At 38.7% G+C, this 23408-nt stretch overlaps 1 protein-coding gene across 1 annotated transcript in view; it reads right to left on the bottom strand.

The window, feature by feature from the left end:
• The window catches only part of AFF3 (AF4/FMR2 family member 3), a 478579-nt gene extending 455515 nt beyond the window's left edge, over positions 1-23064 (bottom strand). Inside the window, exons 1-3 of the mRNA XM_021714010.1 lie at positions 23037-23064; positions 22382-22517; positions 21300-21397 (exon numbers count right to left, since the gene is read on the bottom strand). Coding sequence (XP_021569685.1) covers positions 21300-21397; positions 22382-22517; positions 23037-23064 — 262 coding nt within the window. The remainder of the gene's footprint in view (positions 1-21299; positions 21398-22381; positions 22518-23036) is intronic.
• Positions 23065-23408: the final 344 nt, after the last annotated feature.

Raw genomic sequence — 23408 nt, 5'->3', positions numbered from 1 at the left:
CGCCCACACTTGGCTCACCACCCCCCGGCGCCAGCCTCTGCTCATTACCTGTGTCGGTGGATGGCACCATTACCCACGTGGTTGCTCAGGTCAGAAACCCGGGCTTCATCTGGGTTCCGCCATTTCCCACACCCCCTATAGTCAATCAATCCCGTAGACCTGTCTACTGATGCCACTCCTTGAGAATCACTCAAATCTGTCTATTTCCTTCTTCTGCACTGCCACCTCCTCAGCCTACCTGGCTCTTTCTTCCAGACCCCTGCAGAGCCTCCTTATGGGTCTCAGCTGTTTTTCCTGCCCTGGTGCAACTGTTCCTCTCATTCAAGCAAAGGTCTTCTTTCTCAAACAGCAGTTTGATCATGCCACTGTCCTGCCCTCAGGACAGAGTCCAAAGCTGGTAGCCATGGCCCTGCAGGACCCAGTTTAACTCTCTAACGTCAACCCCTAATCCTCCCAATCTCCGCACTATGGCTCTTCTCTGTGCCTTCAACACCTCTGTTCTCCACCTACCCACTTTCTCCAGATCCCGAAGGTCTCAGCTTAGTGACACTTCCCTCTCTGTAACATTCAAGAGTCTCTTCAGCAGATCCCAGGGCCCTTCATATATCCTATATAGAACCCTACATCATTCCCAATAACGCCACTTCTTATGCCAAGGATCAGAATCCTTCATTAAACTGTTAGTTCCATAAAAAGAAAAGCTCTGTCTACTTTCCATCAAACTGTATCCTCAGCACCTAGAAGACTGCCTGGAACAAAGTGGGTGCTGAAAAAAATACTTTATAATACATTACAATTACATGGTAAATGAATGTTTCATGTTTTCTCCTTTCCTTTCAGACTTTAGCCCACCTGCATCTCACAATTTGAACAAACAGAACTAAAATCTATTCAGATCCTGGGCTCTAAATTTTATTGATGGTTATAGAATTTAATAATAGTGGGAATCATGATAAGAGTAATATTGAACAACTGCCTGGTGCTGAAGAACTTGTAAAGAAAGTTTATATTTATTATTTATCCCTTTCAGCAAACCTGTTATGTCACTCTTATTTAGGCAAAACACAAATTTTAAATAAATGAGCACAAGAATATAAAAATAAAGTAAGATTCATGCCATAAACATTATTATTCTTGTTTTACAAATAAAGGCTTTTCATCAATGAAAGACAATGGGGCTCAGAAAATTTAAACGATTTGCCCAAAGCCAAACAATAGCTGTTAGAATTCAGAGTCTAATTCTAAGTTGCTTGAAAATTGTAGACATGAAAAACAATTTAAGTTTTTAAAAATTATACTTTTTAATTCAAAAAATATGTATTTAATACTCATTATATACAAGGTGCCAGCTATACATGAAAAAATGTCTGTGATCACAGCCTCCCACACAGGTGCGCAGAGGACATTTCTCCAACTTCCTAACTCAGTAGTCAATTACGTTTGACTCAGAGAAAGACATTAAGAATTATGAATTATTTGAACTCTACAGTTCCATAATTCATTCTTTGCTAGTGACACTAAAGATGATGAATTCTGACTATCCATATAACAATGTCAGAAAACTAAGGGGTCTTCCTATAGCTGCTGTATCACTCAAGTTCTCCATTTCAATTAGACAGGTAATTTATCATTAAAGTATTTTATTTGATTCTCTAGAATATTAGGAATATTATAAAATCTATTATGGGGCTGCCTATGGATGATGATAATTATCACAAATCTTTAAGAAATGTTGCAAAGAGAGGCCAGGCATAGTGGCTCTCTTGCCTGTAATCCCAGCATTTTGGAAGGCTGAGGTGGAAAGATCACTTAAGGCCGGGAGTGTGCAACCAGTCTAGGCAATATAGCAAGAGCCCATCTCTACAACAAATTTTAAATATTAGCCAGGTGTGGTGGTTGATGCCTACTGTCCCAACTACTTGGAAGACTGAGGAGGGAGGACTGCTTGAGCCAAGGCTGCAGTAAGCCATGATCACGCCACAACACTCCAGCCTAGGCCACAAAGCGAGACCCTGCCTCTAAAAAAAAAAACCAGGAAAAAAATAAAACATCATTAATCCCTAATGGAAGGTTACTAACATAGTCACAATGCAAAAAGAAACACCACTCATTCATCTTCGATAGGTAGCCTGGAAAGCCTGCCATGAAATACTGATTTTGGCCCAGTCATATCATGTTTAGGAAAAAACCATTCATATTCAGGATCTCACTACAGCATTATTTATAATTTCAAAACAAAAACAAATGTAAAACTAATTCAATATCCATTCTTAGGAGACTGATTAACAAATTATAGTATTTCAAACAATGGAAGACTGTGGGAAGACTTCCATTGGATGGAATAGATCTAAATGTATTGAAATGGAAAATATCCAAGACATACTTACTAAGTGAAAAAAAATACACAATAGAGAAGCAAGGATGATATCATCTCTTTTACATAAAATAACATGTGTCCACTTATAGATACATGAAAACTTTCAAACGGTCATCTATGAAATGAAGGATGAAGTGGTGAGGAGTGGGGAGGAATTTACATTCTTCTGCCTTATTTAGAGGTTTCATAAACATATTACATTTGAATACAAAATATTGTTTTTCTTAAAAGATTGACAATGTAAGCTTTAATTTGTTCTTCCCCTTCCGAACTACCTATAAATATGTAGGTAGTAAAATTAATATGTAGTAAAATTAAGGCAGGAATTATCAAATACAGCCTAGGATGAGGTACTACACTACACCAGGAGGCCCTGGCTCTCCCTACCAGGCCAGGTATATTTTTCTCCACTCCTTTGCCTTCCTATCCACCCCACTCCTCAAAAATGAACTACATCAATCTCTCAGCAAACCTAACCTATAGGCTTTAATCCTAACCACATTCCATGTTGACTAAGGACATGGTGAACATCCCAGTAATTCCCCCGTGCTTAGGTGTGCAAAAATTTTATTTTTTTTTAAATCACTATATTCATCCTGACAGCATCTAATTGCGTCTGCTCCTGAATAATGGGGGTTAAGGACAACTTATTCATTATTCTTAAGGACAACTCAGAAAAAGCAGATTCTCTGAGACCCGGCCTGGGAGCTGTTCTTCAGGAACTCAACCTGTCTCCTTCTTTTGAGAGATATAGGACCTCAAGACTACGAACCCGGGTACAGAGGCTTCTGGAACTTTTGATTCACAGCAAAACAACAGTTTACTGAGCAGCCAAGGCTTTCCAGGAACTCTGAATTCTACTCTCCTGGCTACGGATTTACTAACTGCCCCCCTCCTTTATTCATCCCCCGACCTGTCTCTCACCTACTGTTATAATTTCACAAGTACTCTTTTCAGATTTTTTGTGAAAACGTCTCCTTATCTCCCATCTAGTCAAACTTTATTTGCTGTTTGAGAAATACTGGTTATTGTTTCTTCTCACATTAGTAAATAATAAAATTGGAATTTTAGATAAAAATGAATCGTGCTTCAGATTATAATATGTATTCTCTTTTCTCCAAATATTTGTGTTTTAAGCAGTTGCCTAGGACTAGTATTTACAAGTCTTACAAAGGAAATCACCGTTAATAAATACAATACCATCTCTTAATTAATATTAAGCATATTATATTTTCTTAAATATTAAAGGTTGTAACTAATAGTATGCAACTTTACTATGAAAATATTGGTAATTCTGAAAAATTCAATATGTCATTTCCTATTCATGTAAATTATTTTATAAGGTACATTAAATTCACAGAAGAATGATAATTATGTAAAAACTGCACATCCTCATTAATAATCAAATAAACGCAAACCAAATCAAAGTAAAACAATTTTTACTTACTCAGTTGAAAAATATTTTTAAAAATCAGTTGGAAAGATAGCATTCAACACTGATAAGTGTTGGGTGACAGTGGTGTCGTCCACATGGCTAGAGGGAGAGTAAATCAGAACAAACTTTCTAAAAAAATTTTGTATTTTGCAGTACATATTCAGAATCTTTTAAAAGAACCTCTTACCTCACTAACCTCCTCCTAGGAATCTGACCCCCCAAAATCTTCAGAGATGCCAGATTTATATGTATAAATTTTCATAAGAGACTCTTATCTAAGAGAGGGAACTAGCAGGAATTTGAGGCTGCAATGAGCTACGATCATGCACGCCACTGCACACCAGCATGGGTGACCAGAGAGAGACTCTGCCTCTTTAAAAAAAGGGGGGAGGGGACTAGAAGAACATAATGTATAATAATCAGAAAATAATTCAATCATTACTTATGTAACCATTAAAACTCATATAACAGCCGGGCTCGGTAGCTCAGCCTGTAATCCCGCGCCTTTGGGAGGCTGAGGTGAGTGGATGGCCTGAGCCTGCGGGTTCGAGACCCGCCGGGGCAGCGAGACCTCATCTCTACAATAAATCAAAAAATCAGCTGGGCGTGGTAGCACACGCCTGTAATTCGGCTACTTGGAAGGCTGAGGCGGAAGGATCACCGGAGCCCAGCAGGCGAGGCTGCGGTGGCCGGGAGCGGCCACTGCACTCCAGTCTGGGTGACAGAGTGAGACTCCAACTCAAAAAAAAGAACTCATATACCTCGATACTATCTAGTGATACATGAAAGACACATAATGGAAGGTTAAATGAAAAAAAATACATAAATATGATAAAGATTTTGTTCAAATTATATAAGGCATATTTGTGCCTGTATAAATATGTATCCATTCACACATACATGCACAGAAAAAAATCTACAATAACACTAAAAAAGTTAACACTAGTTATTTCTGAGATTTAGAAAAAAGTTTTACTTTTTGTTCTTTTTGAATATTTTATATTAGACTTTTATTATTCCTTATACTCATACAGATGAATACTTTCAGAAAACCAGAAAATAACAAGTGTTGGTGTGGAAGTGTGAGGAGAAACTGAAAAGAAACCCTTGGGCATTGTTGGTAGAAATATAAAGTGAGTATAACCACTATGAAAAACAGTATGGCAGATTCCTCAAAAAGTTAAAATTAGAATTACAATGTGACCCAATAATCCTACTTCTGAGTATACATTCAAAAGAATTGAAAGCAGAGTCTCCGAGAGATACTTGTACGCTCATCTTCATAGCAGCATTATGACAATAGCCAAGAGGTAGAAACAATTCAAGTGTTTATGAATGGATGAATAGATTTTTTAAATGTGTTATATTCATACAATGGAAATTATTCAACCTTAAGAAGAAATAAAATTCTGACATGGAGTAAGATGTTATGGGCTGAATTATATTCCCCAAAATGCTGAAACCCCCAGTACCTGAGAAAGTGACTGTATTTGGACACAGGTCTTCTAAGGAGGTGATTAAGTTAAAATGAGGTCATTAGGTGGACCCTAATCCAGTCTGACTGGTGTCCTCACAAGAGAAGGAAATTTTGGACACCAGGGATGCTCGTGCACAGATGAAAGACCATGTGAAGAAGCAGCAAGCGTGCAACCATTTGCAAGACGAGAAAGGTCTCAGAGGAAACCAAACTGGCCAACATCTTGATCTTGGAATTCCAGCTTCCAGCACTACAAAAAGTAAGTTTCTGGTGTTTAACCTACCCAGTCTCTGGCATTTTGTTAAGGCAGCCCTAGAAAACTATACATACGGCATTGATGGGCCTTGAGGATGTTATGCTGACTGAAATAAGCCAGTCAGAAGAAGTCAAATACTTATAAGATGTAACTAAAGTAGTCAAATTCACTACTATAGAAAGTAGGAGGGTGATTGTCCCTACCCAGATGGATCCACGAATGTGAATTTTAAATGTACACTATTATGTGAAAAAAAACAGTCTGAAAAGCTACATATTGTGTGATTCCAAATATGTCACATGCTGGAAAAAGCAAAACTACACAGTAGTTTCCAGGTGGGGGGCAGGAAGGTGAAGAAGGTTGAATGTGGAGCATAGGAGATGTTTTAATAGAGAAACTATTCCATATGTTACTATAATGGTGAATATAAGATATTGAGCAATTGTCAAAATTCATAGAACTTTATAAGTACAAAGGGTAAACCTTAAATCTCATTTAAGAGACTACGGAATCCAGGTTAGGAAAGCAAAACAGAAATAATTTATATGAATTTCAAACATACAAAAAAAAAATTCTGCAATCCCCCTACTGGGAATATACCCGGGAACTCAGAGTGCTCTATGAAAATAAAGATACCTGCTCACACATGCTTATTGCAGCATTATTTACAGTAGCAAAAACATGGCAGTCTTCCAAGTAGCCGAACTACAGGTACGAGCTTAAAAACAAAACAAAACAAAACATAAGAACCAACCATACTGCCCAATGAAAGAAGATTGGATTAAAAAATGTGGTACATATACACGATGGACTATTACACAGCCATAAAGAAGGACAAAATTATGAACTTCGCAGCAACTTAGATGGACTTAGAGGCTATAATAACTATTATAATACTACAAGAAAGGAATTGGCAGTAGTGGGAAACTGCCAGGGGAGGGGGGCACACCTCATCAACAAGTGTACCTGCATGATAAACATTTATGTACCTAACCCTGAATTATAACCCACATCTTTAAAATAAAAAATTTTTTTAAAAAGAAAGGTGTAAGGAAATAAAGTGCTGACCTAAATAATAACTTTGAAAATAAATGGAGTCTATAAGAAAAAGGCAAAAGGAATCGCATATAAATACTGTTCTAGTTAATAAGGGTGTTTCCCAAAGGTAGTACAAGATAATTCTGAAACTACCATACATGTATGCTGGAACTAAAGAACTAAATACATAAATGGTGGATGATGGGACCCAAGTTTCTCACTGTTAAAGTGGGAGGTCACATATTAGCAAGAGAAGGAAGCTAAAATGACCCATGTGATAAATGAATTAAAGTTGAACTCTATAACTTATGCATTAGGATAATGTAAACAGATGGTGACATATAGAAATATTTCTAGATATGTATCCACACAGAGTAGTATACACACATATATGTCCTTGCTCTGCCAACTGAGGAGGTCCACACTCCAGGGGCAATAAGTACACTTAGCATCCAGATCTTGGTTTCTAATATAATTCACCAATAAAAGGAACCAGGGTTACTTGGAAAACTGGCTGATTCCAGGACTATGGCAACACATACACAAGACAAACCTAAAGTATCTTAAAGTACAGAAAGCAATACAATGCTTAAACCAACAACAAAATAATAGGTAAGTTTCAAAGGGAAACAGAAGGCAACTGAAAGAATTTCCACTGGTTAAAGTTGGAGCAATTTGAGCAACAAAATAAAGTAGTAATAGAATACAACCCAAAGTATAAAACAAATCTGCATGAGTCTGCACTGATTAAAAAATAAACGGTTAGATAAATAAATGGAGTGGGGAGAACAGATGAATCATCCATGCATAAGAATTCTACATAATTAACACAAACACTCCACCCTTAAGAAGGTGAAGCATAACTCCACACTCTTTAAGAACTACAGCTATATGTAACAGCATAAATCTCACAAACATAATATTGAGTATTATATACTGAAAGTATAGTGTATTAAAAGAAGCAATACAGGGAAGAATACCTGCTATATAATTCTATTTCTATGATGTACAAAACAAGCAAACTTAAATTATAGTCTTGAGATTCAGCATAATGGTTACCTCTGGAGAGAAGGGAAAGGGGTCATAATCAGAATGAGAAGAGTGTCCAAGAGAGAGTTCTGGGATTCTGACCATGTTCTATTCAACTTGATTACTGATCTATGTCCTCTCAATGTTCTAACCAAATCAATGAATTAAACTTGACCCTCTCCCTCACACTGTACACAAAACCAATTTCAGTTCAGGAAAAAAAAAAAACAAAACAAAACACCAAAATTTAGGGGAAATTTAGGGATCTAATTTTTTTTTTTTAATCTAGTGATCCAATTGACCCACCAATATTTAAAAAGACCATTATTTTTCTGTTGCTCTGCAGTGCCAACTTTTGCCATAAATCACAACTTCATACACGTATGGTTCTGTCCCCGGGCTGTGTTTACAATTTTATTTGTCTATTTGCCTAACCTCTGCACCAACACTATATGTGTTAATTACTACAGAGTTATAATAAAATCTGGATACCCAATAGAGTACGTTCAACAACCTATTCTTTTCCAGACAAGCTTTTTATGCCTGACCCTTCGTATTTTTCATACATTATTTTAGAATTAGCTTGAAATTTCCACACACAATTCTATATACAATTATTGGAAACCAGTCTGGGAACAAGTATGCCATATCCTTGCACATGCTGCATCCATATTTCCTCCCTTGCCAAATGTGGAGGCATGGAGATGGAGTTTCCCTTTACCTGAGTGAGGTATGCTGCAAAGTGCTCCCACTGCCATCAACATATTAGGAATGCACAGCATGAACAAGAAATAAACCTCATTATTAAAGAAAATTAAAATTCTATGGCCCAAAAAATTAAGGTTAGGAGGGTTAGAGGAGAAAGATTTAAGATGGGTTGTTGATTTATTTTAAATATTTGAGCCATGATAAACTTATATGCATACATATATTCACGAACACAAATGTGGGATATATGAATTGTTAATTCAGTATGAAACATCTGAATTACTCATAACTTTCTGAAAATAACTCAAACCATTTATCAGATGGTAAATTCTAGAAATAAATTCAGAATATGCAAAACAATACTATCTGATGTTTATATGAAACACAGACTACCAAGCGGTAACTTCACATTTTAATTTTAAGAAGAGGAAATATAGAGTTTTTATTTCTAATATTAGCTTTGAATGATAATCAATTCTGATTTGCAAAAAAGTCTATGTTTTGCTAAAAAACTCAACATTTCCCACTTGCTGTTTTTATTGGACAATAAAAGCCAGATGGGCTAAGAATTCACCAGGATTAATAAAAAAAAAAGATGGATGCAAATTCTCATAATACAATGTTCCACGTAACTTTTTAAGAACCTCTGCAACAGCTTTTTGTGTATATCAAGTTAAGGTTTACCATATAATAAAATTATGTAGTGATAATAGTCAACCTCTATATAAAATCATAAGATTCTTCAACATTTATCCACTGCTGCACTCCAGTATATAAATCATGCTATACATATTATATAGGGCACAGAATTATTTTGATTTAATTCTCGATAAAAAGTGAAGCAGTAACTTGTTACTTTAGACTGGCAAATCAATATCAAATGCTTGTTCTAAGATTGGTTATCACTCCAGTCATGCAAGTAGCTTGAAAAACTGACATATTAGCATTGACAAAAGGATTGCTCTATTTGTTTTCCAAAGGCTTTTCTGCATGACTTTATACTTAGTTTTAAGCCAAAGAAAATCAATCGCTTTATTCAACTTGTCAATCAGAAAACACATACAGAAATAATGATTTTATTGCAACACATAAAAGTACACTGAATAATAATGTAAGATGAAATAGAAATATAAAATGGAATTTTATACAAGATACGTGCACATAACAAAGAATTAACATGCATATAAACAACAGCATTAACAAACATATGAATATAGATTTAAATGCAAAAATAAGACAATAGAAATTCAACCTAATGAACAAAAATCAGTGGAACAGACTTATTCCCATCCTCAGTTTTCAAATACACCAATCTTTTTTCATTTCAGAATTTAAAAAAAAAATCATTTAAAAGGTGTAGCTTATTCCAATACAATGAAAGCCCACAAAAACCTAGTTTTCTTTTTTGTTTAATCTGCAAAGATAAAGCTTTCTAGATGGATGGTAATGTTGGCATATTTATACCAGAGTATCAGTAAAGAAAATATTTATCTTTAAAACGAGGATTTTGAGTGACTCTAAATTACACTTTACATAACAAAGAACCAAGAAATATAATTCCTGGCTTTTCATCTAGTGCCTATTAAAAGAGCCCCAAAAAGGTGTACATCAAATACCAAGGTAGAAAGCAACATCGTACATAGATGTAATAATCACCCAAGTTCCCTCATTCCATCAAGGTCACTCCAGTTCACCATCTGAAGTATTAACTGTCACTCACCTTAAATTACCTCAGGTGAGTTTTCCTTTATTTTAATGGATGAGTATTGTAGGACCTGGCTCTAAAAAATGAAGTCTGATCTAGGAAAGGAGTCACATCCTTGTCCCAGTGTCCATTCTCCTGAGGATCACCATGTCCCCAAACCTCAGTTCCCTGTATCCTCAAGGCCACCAACAAGGCAGCACGGTGTTCCACACTACATCCTCTTGAAGAAAACCCGCGTGTGCAAATCATGGCTCTGTTCACTGTGGCTATGGCCAACAACCGCCATTCAAATTTCAGTCTTTGAAATCGTACCCACACATAACGCAGAACATACTTTAGGATGTTCAGCCCAATATATGGCCTTACTTTACATCAACTCAGTCAAAACAAGGATGTTTCACTCAAGTATTAGCATCCTACCTGAAGCCTTTTGTTATGCTAAAGAAATCCTCACTGAATTACACAACCTTTGTCCCTATTCAGAAATACTGTTGGTGTGCAAGAAGCTTCCAAGGGAGTGAGCAGAAATATAAATTATAAATAAGTAGGATTGCTGCAGAGAATGAACTAAGGATGACCAGCAAGTTCTTATAAGTGAAGCAACAAATAACTTTTTTCACTAAGAAGCATATGGTATATATACCAGAAAGCATGATGCAGTAGAAAGAGCACTATTTGGAGCCACAAAATATGGGCCTTAGTTCTAATTTTGCCTTTTAGTTTACTTAAGCACCTAAAGAGCAAGAACCCTGCTTTCCATCTATGTATCCTCAGTACCTAGCAGTGTCTGTATACTATGGGCCCTCAATGAGTATTTGTCCAATTAAAAAACAAGAAAACATATCAGGTATGTATGACCTTAAGCACCTAAAGCCTTTGGCTATAAGTTTCCAGATCTTTCAAAACGAGGACATAATAATGCAATGCGTATCTTCTACATTGGGTTGTGATCTCACTTGTTGTGCCATCCAAGTAACTAACAGATATAAAAGTATGTTACAAAGGAATGTTGTAAGTAAAGAAGCCTACAAATGGGGGTAGTGGTAGCAATGAGAGTATTTCAAAGAACATGGCCTTCAAAATTCCAGATTTTTCTTCTGTCCTTTGAACCCTTTAATTCCACCTCTTGGCTTAAAAAGATGTTCAACTCATAGAGACACAATTGACATGGTTCCAATTTGAATCAAAAGTGTGTACCAAGCTCTGAAAAATAAAATGCTAAAAAAAAAAAGAGGAGTTTATCGAACTGTTTGACTGCAAGTCCCCCCTCACAAATTTCCCCTACACATGGGATAAAGTCAAGAGTTTTCTAACTTGAAATAACTCCCTGTTGCCTCCTTCTTATTCCAGGTACACTGTGCTCATATTTCATATAGGCTAGTTTTCATTTATCTCTCTAGTATAGGAGCTCATCTTTGTTCTCTCCAGCAATTAGCTCCATGCCTAGCCCAGAGGGACAGTGGAAAAATGTTTGTTAAATTGAGTTTTCATCTCAATCACTCTATTTCTTGTAAATCTCCAATACAGACTCACTACTTTATCCTGGCAAACATCTGCCTCAACATTAAAGACCATTTCAGGTCCAATAACCGCATGCCATGCTTTCTAACTGGAATGTAATCACCCTAAATGACTTATACCCTTACCCCTTTTTCAAAACCCTATATACTCTTTCACAAGAAGCCTCCCCTCCTTGACCAATGTTATTAAGTAATAAGACAGCGATTGCTTACAACCTTCCCCATTACACTGTAGCCTCCTTAAAGAAAGAAAATGTGACATATTACTTGGAATCCCACCTCCTCTAAGTCCCTTATATAGTTCTCCACACAAAGAAAGACCTCCAATCTAATGACTGCACTTATTACTTTGCCCCAGGAAAGAGTTCAACCACCTGAGGGGCAATTATTGTACTAATTCAGAGACTATACATGTGAAAAAGCTCCAAATGTTCCTGGAGAACCCCTGTGCATCAGCAAGAGGCATAGGGAAAGCAATACCATGAACCCCTTTTCTAGTCATTAGTAGCAGGAGAAATGAAAATATCCAGGTTTTATCAATTACACTGGAGGACCACCATGAACCCCTGATAACAGCAGGATGTTGAAGTGGTGGCCAAGCTGGATGTCAGGTCCCTTGCCTGAAGATAGCAGTGCAGAGATGCAGCAATAGGGCTCTGACATAACTGCTTCAGTCCCCTGCTGCTGACCAGCAAGTTTTTACTTTCAAGGATTTTCCCATGGACCATCACAGGTGAAAGCAGTGTTGTTTGTTTGTTTGTTTGTTTTTGAGTTGAAGTCTCACTCTGTCACCCAGACTGGAGTGCAGTGGCCGGGGCCTTCCGCCTCCGCCCTCCGAGTAGCCGAAATTACAGGCGCGCGCTACCACGCCTGGCTGATTTTTTGATTTATTGTAGAGATGAGGTCTCACTGCCCAGGCGGGTCTCGAACCCGCGGGCTCAGGCAATCCACTCACCTCAGCCTCCCAAAGACGCGGGATTACAGGCTGAGCCACCCAGCCCGGTGAAAACAGTGTTAAAAACCAACATCTTCTGGACTTGGAGAGGTGGTGGTGTTTAGGCTGACTGGGAAGTCAGACTGAACAGCGATGGGGCGGATCACCCTGAAAGGAGAGAGCCCCAGTTGGCTGCACCCTCCAAGGAGGCCCCAGGGTACGTCATCCTGGTGGGTCAGGAGGCGCTGGGGCTCTTAGTCAAGCCATCATCAGGGTTGCAGCCTCCTCTTCATCACCTTGGAAGTTAAGCCAATCCAGATCTCTGGGTTTTCCCAAACAAGCCAACACAGAGCCAAAACGCGGTGCAAATACATAATCCCATGAGGATCAGAGTTGTGTGTGACTGACAGCTCCACAAATAACATCTCAGCAAAGGAGTTCAGTAAAAGTCTCATATGAGACTAATGTGGTAGATGGGTTCACATAGAAACTACCAAATGGGCCTTCTTGCAAAAAGGTATGGCTTTTCAACCACAGCTGAACTTTAGGGAGCAGAATGTTTTTAATGGAAAATCTCTCACTTATAAGTAAATATTACATATGCAGGGGCACAGCGACTGCTTACCTAAAAGAAGTGTAACATGAAGCAAATAATCCGTTAACAGTAAATGCATCATGATTTTAATTCTGGAGTGCTAAGTCACCTAATCTTCAATATTTTGTGTTCACATGACAGGCAGGAAGCTGAAGCTAGAGTTTATGCTTGTCCAATTAATCAAATAACCCCCATGCCACTTATCCTTGGAATTGGCATTAGAAAAGCCCCTATGTGCCCCCAAATCATATAAATTCCATGGTTTCCTATTCATTAAATCCAGGTTGGCCTATGGTGATATGTCATATTTTGACATGTAGCCACAAGGGATACACAATCAAAATTAAGAGGAGACCTCAGCTAAAATTGGCATGCCCTACTCGAATGAACAATTTACACCCACACAGAGATAAAACTGCATATATCTTCTCCAAATAATGAATATTAAACTGTTAGAAACACTGAGAGATGGAACTCATTGACTCATTTTGCATAAAACACTTCTTTTAGCTTTCAACCAGACATATAGAAGGGATTGTGCATCATTGCAAGCACACAGGCTATTATTACATGTAATTACATAAAGACTTTCAATACTATTATCATGCTATTTATTGAATAAACCTGAAGCATTAATAAAATCCTATTTTCCCTTGCTTTAAAGCCTCCATGGCTTTCCTCTGCATTTAGAATAAACGTCCAACTTCTCACCGTTGCCTCCAAGGCTCTGGGATCCCGTCGATGCCCATTCTCCGAGACCACCTCTACCTCTACCCCCACCCCCACCCCATCTCAACCCCTCCAGACCCTGGTCCTGCCCCACCATCAGTCATTCTGCTGCCACACTGGCCTTCTTCCTTTGTTCTTTGTCCCTTGAACAAGCTAAGAGAAAAGCTCTTGTCCCTGCTGTTTTCTTTGTTTGAAAGGTTTTTCCTCAAAACCTCTGTGTGGTTAACTTCTTCAGTCTCAGGTCAAATGTCACCCCCCAGTGGGTCTTCCCTGGCCACCCCCATGAGTGCTGTCCTCCACCTGCAATCTCTGTCATGTTCCCACCACCCCTTTTATTTTCTCTAGGGCACAAATATATTCCAATCTGAAATGTACTTTTAAAAAATTAGCTGGCCTACAAAAACACAAACTCCAATAAGAAAGTAGTTTGCTTCCACTGCAGTGTCTAGAACTGTGTCTGGCACATAGTAGATCCACAATAAGCATTTGTTACATAAATGAATGCTGTGCTAGAAGGTGGATAACACAAGTAACAGACATGTCAACTCACCTCCTTGGACTAATGATTGAGAAACCAGTAGACAAGCAACAGGAAAAAAATATTATCAAGTGCATACTGAATTATGATTATGTAATCAAAGTTAGTCGAACATATCCACCATGAATAAACTGTTTAATAAAATAAAGGCTAGTCCTCTGAGATTTGAAAATAAAGAACTTTATGAACTTTCTAACATGATGCCTGGCAGGGTATCTAATTGCCTAGAACATCATGGTTGCTCATTAAACATGGATAAATCTTGAAACACTTACTTTAGTTTTCTTGGTGAATATTTCTAAATACGACTTTTCTATAATTCCTACTGATGCTTCTCTTTGGCATAAATACCAGATATATGAAATTAAAAATCAGACAGTAGAAAAATCATCCATGAATGCAGGTAAGACACAACTCAGAAGAATTTTTTTTTTTAAGCAGGGAGGATATTTTTCCCCCTACAAATTTAAAAGAGGCTTTGCAAGTGCAAACAGACTTCAGCTTTTTCACATTCTTCCTGCCCAGAAACTAGGACATGAAAATGCCAGGAACCCTTTCAATATCTAAACCATGTGATAAACGCAGGAGAAACTCTCCAACGACCAAGATTATTCCTGTGGAGTTGCCAAAGAACTAGATACTTCCTTCAAAAGCATACTGAATTGGCTTTGCAAAACCTGTGGCCTCAGCCTCAAGCGGGAAGGGCAGGTGGGGTGGCGTGGTGGAGGGTGTGTGTTCCCACTTGCCTCATCTTCTTCTGACAGCAAAACTGTCACACCCAGGCTTGAAGCCACATGCAAAATGCATGGCTTTGCTATATATAAGGACAGGAATCGGAACTATTTGGTCGGGAGCCATGCAAAATGAATTCCATACATGGGAAGAGTGTGATCTCAAAAAAGATGCAAAATAGCTTCACAGTGCTTGAAATTTTTATGTTCAGAGAAATTGAACAGAGATTTTAAAAATATAGCTGCATTCAAAAAACACTAGTGCAGAACACTAGAAAATAAAACCTTTTTTAACCAATACATGCAACAAAGAGCAGTTGTTTTTACTACTGCCATCTACCAAACTATCAACTGTGAAATCTTTCTCCGTAATTGTGAGCTTTTAAAAGGGCCTATTCATATGCATCCATTTTCACAAACTCTTGTGAAACTAGCATGACCTGGCTTGAAATCATAAATCCAAAAGGTTTTTGTGTTCTTGTTTTTTAAGAAAAACCAGCTTCCATTTCTGCATTCGAAGCTCCTCGCGGAGTTCATCCACGTTTAAATTTGCTGCCAAAATTATTTTTTCAGTATCTTTAACCCAGGTCAGCCCCCTGAGAGCGTGTATGCTCTGGGCTTTCATAATTAGGCAGCTCGCACCAAAGCAATTCCATCTCTGGTAATTAGAGCTCAGCGCAGCAGTTTCCTTCCCATCCAACCCAGCCGTGGGGCCAGGAATGAACGCACAGAGGAGCTGTGACTATGGTAGCATCCTTGTCGTGACCTCCTCTCCCCTTTACTCTACCTCAGTATGGCAGGGTTCTCAGTTACACCACGGGTGCTGGAATGACAGGATCCACATTCTCACTCCTGCCTTCTCTCAGCATTGAGCAAGGATCCCCTTACGTGGAAGACAGCTCATACGCATCCATTGGCTGACAGTAACAATACCCATATATTCACGTACAGTTGTGTCTTTTGAGGGAATCAGCTCTTGCTGTTTTCATTCAACACTGTCCACTAAGATAAAAATAGTAGGGGTGGTACAAAGAGAAAACCTCTAAATGAAAATACTGACTGTATTCAGAATATCCCTGTCTCTCCACCCCTTTATATCTGTCTACCCGAGTCACAAAGGGCAATGAACCTCTATGTCTGATTTTTTTTTTCAATTTCCACATCCAACGTAAGTTCACTTTCCTGATCTACTACAGCAGCCAACAGCTAAAAAATAAAATAAGATTCCCCAGGCAATAAATAGAAAGGCACACTATCTCACTTTTTTCTCTGTGGTTGGCCTGATGTTTGCAAGTTCACTGGCCAATGGATGGCCGGCATGACATTCAACCAAGCATTCAATACAGTAAATATCTCAACCACCTGCTGTTGATCTCTGCTATTTACTTTGGAGTAATTGGTATGTTTAGTAGTCCTTAAAAAATAATCTAAAGATGTGCCAAAGAAGAAAAAGAAAACAGTACTGTCCCATTCAGAGGCACCATCAAACCTTTCTAAACACTGGGGATATTCCACGACTATCTCCCTGCCCAGCACTTCAAACCACCACTTTCAGCCTTGAGGCAGACGTGAAGAGAGATGGGAACAAATTGGGAAACTGAGCATGCAGAAGACAGCCACCTGCTTTGGGAGAAAGAGCCTCAGCCCAGAGCATCATGTTCAATCTCATCAAACGAGGTTCCTAAGCACCTCCTCAGCCCAAACAGCCACCCTCTTGAAACTCAGAGCCAAAAGGGAGGGAGTCAAGTCATGGCAATAGAGGTGGAGAACAGGAAAAGGGTGAGGAACTGGCTATTTTCTTTAATCAAATGGCCAGTGGTAGTCAGAGAAGACTGTGAAATCCCCACAGAAAACGAAGCAGTTGATGAGCTCCGGAGCAGCTGAATGCCAACAGTCACTACCCACCAGCAACAGTCCCATGTTTACCAGCGTTCTTGTTCTGCTACTAAGAAGCACAGAAAGCAGCCAAGCAACTGCAGGCAAACTTACCTCTGAATAAGAACAGCTACCATTACTGAGTTTCCACTGTATGTTAGGCACGCTGCTAAGGACTGCCTTAAACCTTCCCCGTTAAGAGTATCGGTAACTATTTCTTGCTTTAAGTGAGGGCTTTCAGAATATACACTCGACCCTTGAACAACACAGGTGTGAACTGCCGGGGCCCACTCATATGTGGGTTTTTTTTTTCAATAAAAGTTACACCAAGTGTGCCTGCCTCTTCTGCCTCTGCCATCCCTGAGACAGCAAGACCACTTCTATTGACAGAGGGGAAAAAAAAAAGAACTTGAAACACTGATTTTAAAAGTAAAATTTTAAAAATCTGTATTTTCCATTACAGTGGCCATGAACTACGTGACATTTAAATTAATTAAAATCAAATTAAATGATACACTCAGTTCCTCAGTCCTGATAGCCCAGGACTTGGACTTCTTTCTCTTTAAGAGTTGGAGTTTCACTCTGTTGCCCAGGCTGCTGCAGCTTCCACCTGCTGGACTCAGGTGATCCTTCTGCCTCAGCCTTCCAAGTAGTTGGAACTACAGACACACACCACCATGCCCAGTTAGTTTTTGTGATTTACTATAGAGACTCACCAAGTTGCCTAGGCTCAGGCCATCCTCTCACCTTGGCCTCCCAAAGTGCTGGGATTACAGGTTGAGCCAATGCACCTGGCCAATAGCCACATTTCAAATGCTGAACAGTCACACTTCCAATGTCAACTGTACCTCCTGTAGAGATATAGAACATTTCCATCTCCACTGAAAGTGGTATTAAGCACTGATCCAGCTGCTGTGTGGACAGGTAACTTTTCCCTTAAAATTTGCTCAATTTTTTTAGAACAGCCCGGGCAACTTGGCGAGACTTCATCTCTACAATAAAATCAAAAATTAGCTGAGCACAGTAGCACATATCTGTAGTTACTTGGAAGGTTGAGGCAGAAGGATGGCTGGAGCCCAGCAGGTTAAGGCTGGGATGGCTGTCAGCATGCGTGCCACTGCACTCCAGCCTGGGCAAAGCAGTAAGACTCCAACTCAAAAAAAAAAAAATATATTGCTCAACTTACCTTATTTAAAACACTGAACTTCTGATGATATTTGTTACTTCTACATTATTCTTATTATTTAGACAGTCCTTCCCCTTGTTTCCTGGCTCTTTCATAGTAGTGACAGAAGATAAACACAGTCGCTCACTTACTACTCTTCTGTCTCCCCAACAAGATTGTTGTCTCCAGAACTTAGTAGCTGCTGAGTCTTAGAATACTCAGGAGCACAACACAGACGTTGCTCTTATAATCTTACCATCTTCCACCACCAGGATAAGCCCCAATCTAAATAAAACATCTTGAAATAAGTGTTTAATTACTCAAAAGTTAATCCACAGTACATATTCTTGACAATTGAAAAAAAATTCAGTTAGAGTGATTTAGATCTCGAGTTGAAAAAAGTCAACAATTAGCTCTAAGCCAATGTTTAACGATGCAGTAATGCATAAGTTCTTTATTAAATCATTAGTGTACTGATGAAATTCTCTGTAAGGAGTAAAACATCATGTCCTTTGTGACAAATTAAGCTACCAAGCTGTTTCCTCTCTTCTCTGCTTTCTGGCTTATATTAACTTGTGCCATAAAAGAACGCCTTTAAGATAATATTTATTTGCAGAAACACCATTTCAAGGCACTTAGAAGCACATATGTGCATTGAGGGGAACACTTGAGGGGATCCTAATATTTTATCATGTCATGGATATTATTGCTGTTGTACCTGCATATCTCCATACCCAACCAACTCTCAATATTTCATGTCAGGCTCTACCTCTGACCAAAGCTGTTCTGGTGGCATACCTGCATATTTCCCACAGTAACAACACCAGTAAATATTACGTTTTACCCTTTGTCAGAGCTGTCTAAGATTACATAAACATGACATATTTTAAGAAGGAATACATCTCTGTTGTTTACAATTTAACAAAGATAAAGTCATGACAAGTATCATAAGCTATAAATAAAGACATCTACCATTGTACTGCACTTATTCATCTTTGGGTTGAACAAATGTTAATTATAGAGAATTTGAAGATGGGACTTGTTAATGTCATTTTTAATTTAGCATGTAGCAGTGTAAATGTTTTCCATTGTGTTAATTTGCACCTGTTATCACAAGCTTCATTATTAGGTTTATAGTGGAGCAGCTCTCTGTGACTCCAAAATTTGCTTAAAATGGCAGAAACAATTACTAATTAGTAGGGCATGTTTACTTTAATTATATTTATTTCGTAGTCTAGTTTTATATGTAATGTACTATGGAAGTGTATGATTTAATTAGTGAAACCCATTTATCACAAGCAATTTCTCAAATGAATACTGCTTACAAAATACAACAGATTCTTTCCGTGTTTTGTAAATTCCTTGGATGATACTTCTACAGAGAGACATATCTATATAAAAATCTTTCACTCATGACCTCGGAGCACTCCCCTTTTTTGTTCCAAATATGGCAATAATTACTAGTGAAAAGAATTCAGCTCTAACAATTTTAAATGCAAATTTGAAGATATGGCACACAAAATTCAGAAATGTATAAGCACAATTTTTAAAATTCAGCACTCAAAATTAAAATGAGCTTTTATTTATTGATATTCGCAGCCACAAATTTCATTTAAAAATTTTAAATATATAAAAAGCAATTTCCTTTTTTAAAAAAATAAAAACGACATATGGATTTTTTTTTCTCTCTAGAGTCACTTCTCTGGCATCCAAAGTACAATTGGTTTTTTGTTGTTGTTGTTATTTTTTGGTTAAATACTGGAGCACAGTAACTATCAACACAATTTAAACTGATTCAAGTAAAGATCATCCTGAGAAAGATCCCTGGAGAATGGGATATTGACCTCATCTCAAAAGATCAACCCATAGGCTTCTTAATCACATAAGGAAGAAAGTACATTTACAGTGAACTCTGGTGGGCACCACCACCAATGAGGCAGACTGACACCACATACACCCTGTGGCACTTCAGGGTAAGGCCACTCTGTCCCAACGCGACATTCTTGAATCTTATAAGAGCAAATAATCCGAATTTTGGAAGACTTCCAAGAACTCACCTGGGCTTTTCAAGATGGCCAATGTCAACAAAGACTGAAAAAGCTGGGGGACTGTTGTAAACTAAAATGAGAATAATAAGACGCGCCAAGTAAATGTAATGTGTGATTTTGACTGGATTTTAAAACAAAAACAAAAACAGTTACAAGAAAAATTACTGACACAGTTGGGGATATTCAAATTTGGACTAAACACTAAATAATATGATTATTTCAGAGCTAAAAGTTCTCAATGATTCCATTGTAATAGATTCTTAGGAGACACATCAGAAATGTTTAGGGGATCCATTGTCATGACTGGCAACTTTCTTTTCAACCTGAGAGATACCGAGCACATGTAGCAAAATGGCTGGTGAATGAGGATAGTGAATTGCCATGTTCACTGTATTATTTTTTCCACTTTTCTACACATTTGAAATTTTTAACATCACAACTTGGAAAAATATAAATAATCCAGTGGGCTGACTGGAAGGTCAAATGACGAATACAATTTCCTACAATTTTTTTTTTTACTTTTTTTTTTTGAGAAAGCAGGATTTATTGAGAGGACAGAAATGCTCCCAGAGCGAGAGGGGACCGAGGGAGTTGCCCCAATTTCTTACAAACTTTCAAGAAACATTATGACGCTACTCTGAATTTAAGCTTTTTACCATTAGTCTTAAACCCATTAAAATGGCAGAGTTACACTTGCAAATAGTTTCACAGTCGTGTCTCAAAATATTTACTCACAACATTCCTGTGAAGCACTTTCTTCACGTTGTCACAAAAACATTCTTTTTTAAGATCCAAAAGAACCCATGCCACAGAGCAACCAAGACATTACTTTCATAAAGACTCATGCCTCCTGCCAGTCCAGGTGAAAGTTCCTGTACTTGCCGTTGTTAGAAAAGATGGATCTGTACAGTTTGTTTTGTTTCATTTTAAGATACTTACTACAAGTTCCATGACACAATATTTGGCACTGCAAAAACACATTTTTCTTATAGGAAAGTAAACAATGCATGAGGACTTTTACCTGACCAAGAGAAATCCCCAAAAACCCTAAAGGACAGAGCATTACGCCATCTCCCTGCAGTCCCCAGTTCATACTTCCAAATTGTTCCTATAAATGAAGACAGGCTTAATTGACTCACCAATTCCCACACAGCAGCTGATGCTGACGACTTCTTCCAGGGATGCCCACTGCTGTTTGACTAATGCGAAGTAAACAATCAGCAGGGGAACAGCCCCCCTGAAGGAGGGCTCACAAGAAAAGGGCTACATCCCAGGTTGCTTCCCCGTTACCATCCAGACAGAGGAACTACCCAACTTGTTCTCTGTGACTCCTTGTGACTGACACGAAGCTTTCCAGTAACCTATGTCATTTTCAGGAATGCTGGGGAAGTTATTTTCTAGTTAATGTTCTGATTTATCCCCATGACAGAGTCTGTTTTTTCCACCTTGAATAGTCATTGGAACGGTCTTTAAATACGAGTATCTTGCTGGTTAGGGTAGGTGCCAAGCCACTCTGTCTACATGTCCACCAACTCCCACCCCAGCTTTGGATTTTAACCTTCAAGGTAGACCAGTCTTAATTAAGAAAGTAAAAAAGAATTTTGAAAAAGAGCTGGAAAATACTAGCTGAGCCCATGTAATGGCTCTCTGAAAGATGCAGAGGGGTTTGGATGAAGAGCTAGTTAAGGCAGGGAAGCTGATTCGTAGATAAATCAGCAGCTCAGCAGCTTTCAACTGAGTCTTCAAACATACTGCACTTGCAGTGTTCTGAGGCTGAAAATAGATCTTCTATCTCCAGAAAAGGAAAAGAATTAGGGTGAGGCAAAGCTTGTTAGGAGAAACAAGAGAGGCTGGTATTGAACCTGATTAGACAGTAGCATCTTCCTACTTCCCTTTAAAACTAACACGGTTCACATCTCTTAACTGTTAAGGTAGACAGTCCAAATTAAAACCCAGGGAGTTCTACAGGGTCTGACGACCTGTGTGTGTCTGCATGTCTGTGTGTACCTCCAAGTTCACAGGATGCACAACAGACACTGTGTATGTGTTTCAAGAAGACACAGCCCAGATAAGGACAAGTTGCTCAAGCAGGCTAAGTTTCCCTACAATGTAACCTTCACCTTAGAAACCAGGAGCAGGAGTAATTAGATTACAATCTTTCCAACACAGTGGGAGAGATTTGATCAATTAAAGCCAAGATCAGTTACATTATTTGGTTTACCTAAGTAATGGACCCTTAAATGCAATCAATACTTCTCTGGGCTGTGAGTCTCCAAGACCTGAGATGCATTCAACAAAAAACACAAATGGATTTTCAAAGGGCCCCAGGATGTTCAATTGCAGACTGAGGAAGAAGACTGCAGAGAGTGGGGGAAAGAAGGAAACAGACTGTGAAGCTTGCTCTCTGAAGTCATTTCCTTCCCTCATTTGTGTGTGTTTTATTTTTGTTGTTTTCGCAGTTCACCTAGGAATTGAATTTGTTTTACCCTAGAGCCTTAATCCGGGGATGAGCAGCCATGCCACTCAGTTTCTTTTTTTAAATGTCAGTACTAAAACTCACTTGATAGGAGAAAAATTAAGATTAAAATTTCTATCTGCACTTTTGGAAAGCCACAAAACTTAAATTGTGAAGTTAGTTTTTTAAAGTGGCAGAAGTCGCTCCATCCAGGTCTTCTTCTGTCTTCTCCCCCATTCCATCCCTTCCACAATATGAAGTTAGCCAAGGGCAAGGGGAGGGTGTCAGACCCAGTCTGTTTGGGGCCTACCTAAGCTGATCCCCCGTATGCTGCCTTCTGTAAAGAATGGATCCGTAAGAGCCCCCAGACTGCCTGCACACCTTGTCTGCCCTCTACTCCGAGACCAGGGACAGAACTTACAGACTGCCATTCCACTGAGCAGGTCCATTTGCCAGATCTTACTGTTTAGAACCTAAAAATAATGTATTTGTACATCCAGACAGAACCCACCCCAAAGTTCTCTCTCAGTCCACGACCCAGCATTTAAAGTGAGCCTCCAGGAGAGGCAAGCAGAACAGGAATGACAGCACCTGCTAACATCTCCGCCGGCAGCCTGTGTGTGTCTGAGCTCGGGCATGCGCACCTGCAACCCGTGAGAATCTTAGCAGTGATTTGTTTAACACACTTGTAATAATTAGAAAGTGAAGCAACTAATTCCTGACTTCCTCAAGAGTAGGGCTTCTGTTAAAATGTGTGGGGAAGTGTGACAAGAGAGGAAGTGGAGAGGGGGAA

This window comes from Carlito syrichta, unplaced genomic scaffold, assembly GCF_000164805.1.
Source record: "Carlito syrichta isolate Samal-C Ts95f unplaced genomic scaffold, Tarsius_syrichta-2.0.1 Scaffold305149, whole genome shotgun sequence".
NCBI classification, from domain to species: Eukaryota; Metazoa; Chordata; class Mammalia; order Primates; family Tarsiidae; genus Carlito; species Carlito syrichta.
The sequence above is the reverse complement of the archived record's forward strand: the minus strand, read 5'-3'. Positions and strand labels throughout refer to the sequence as shown.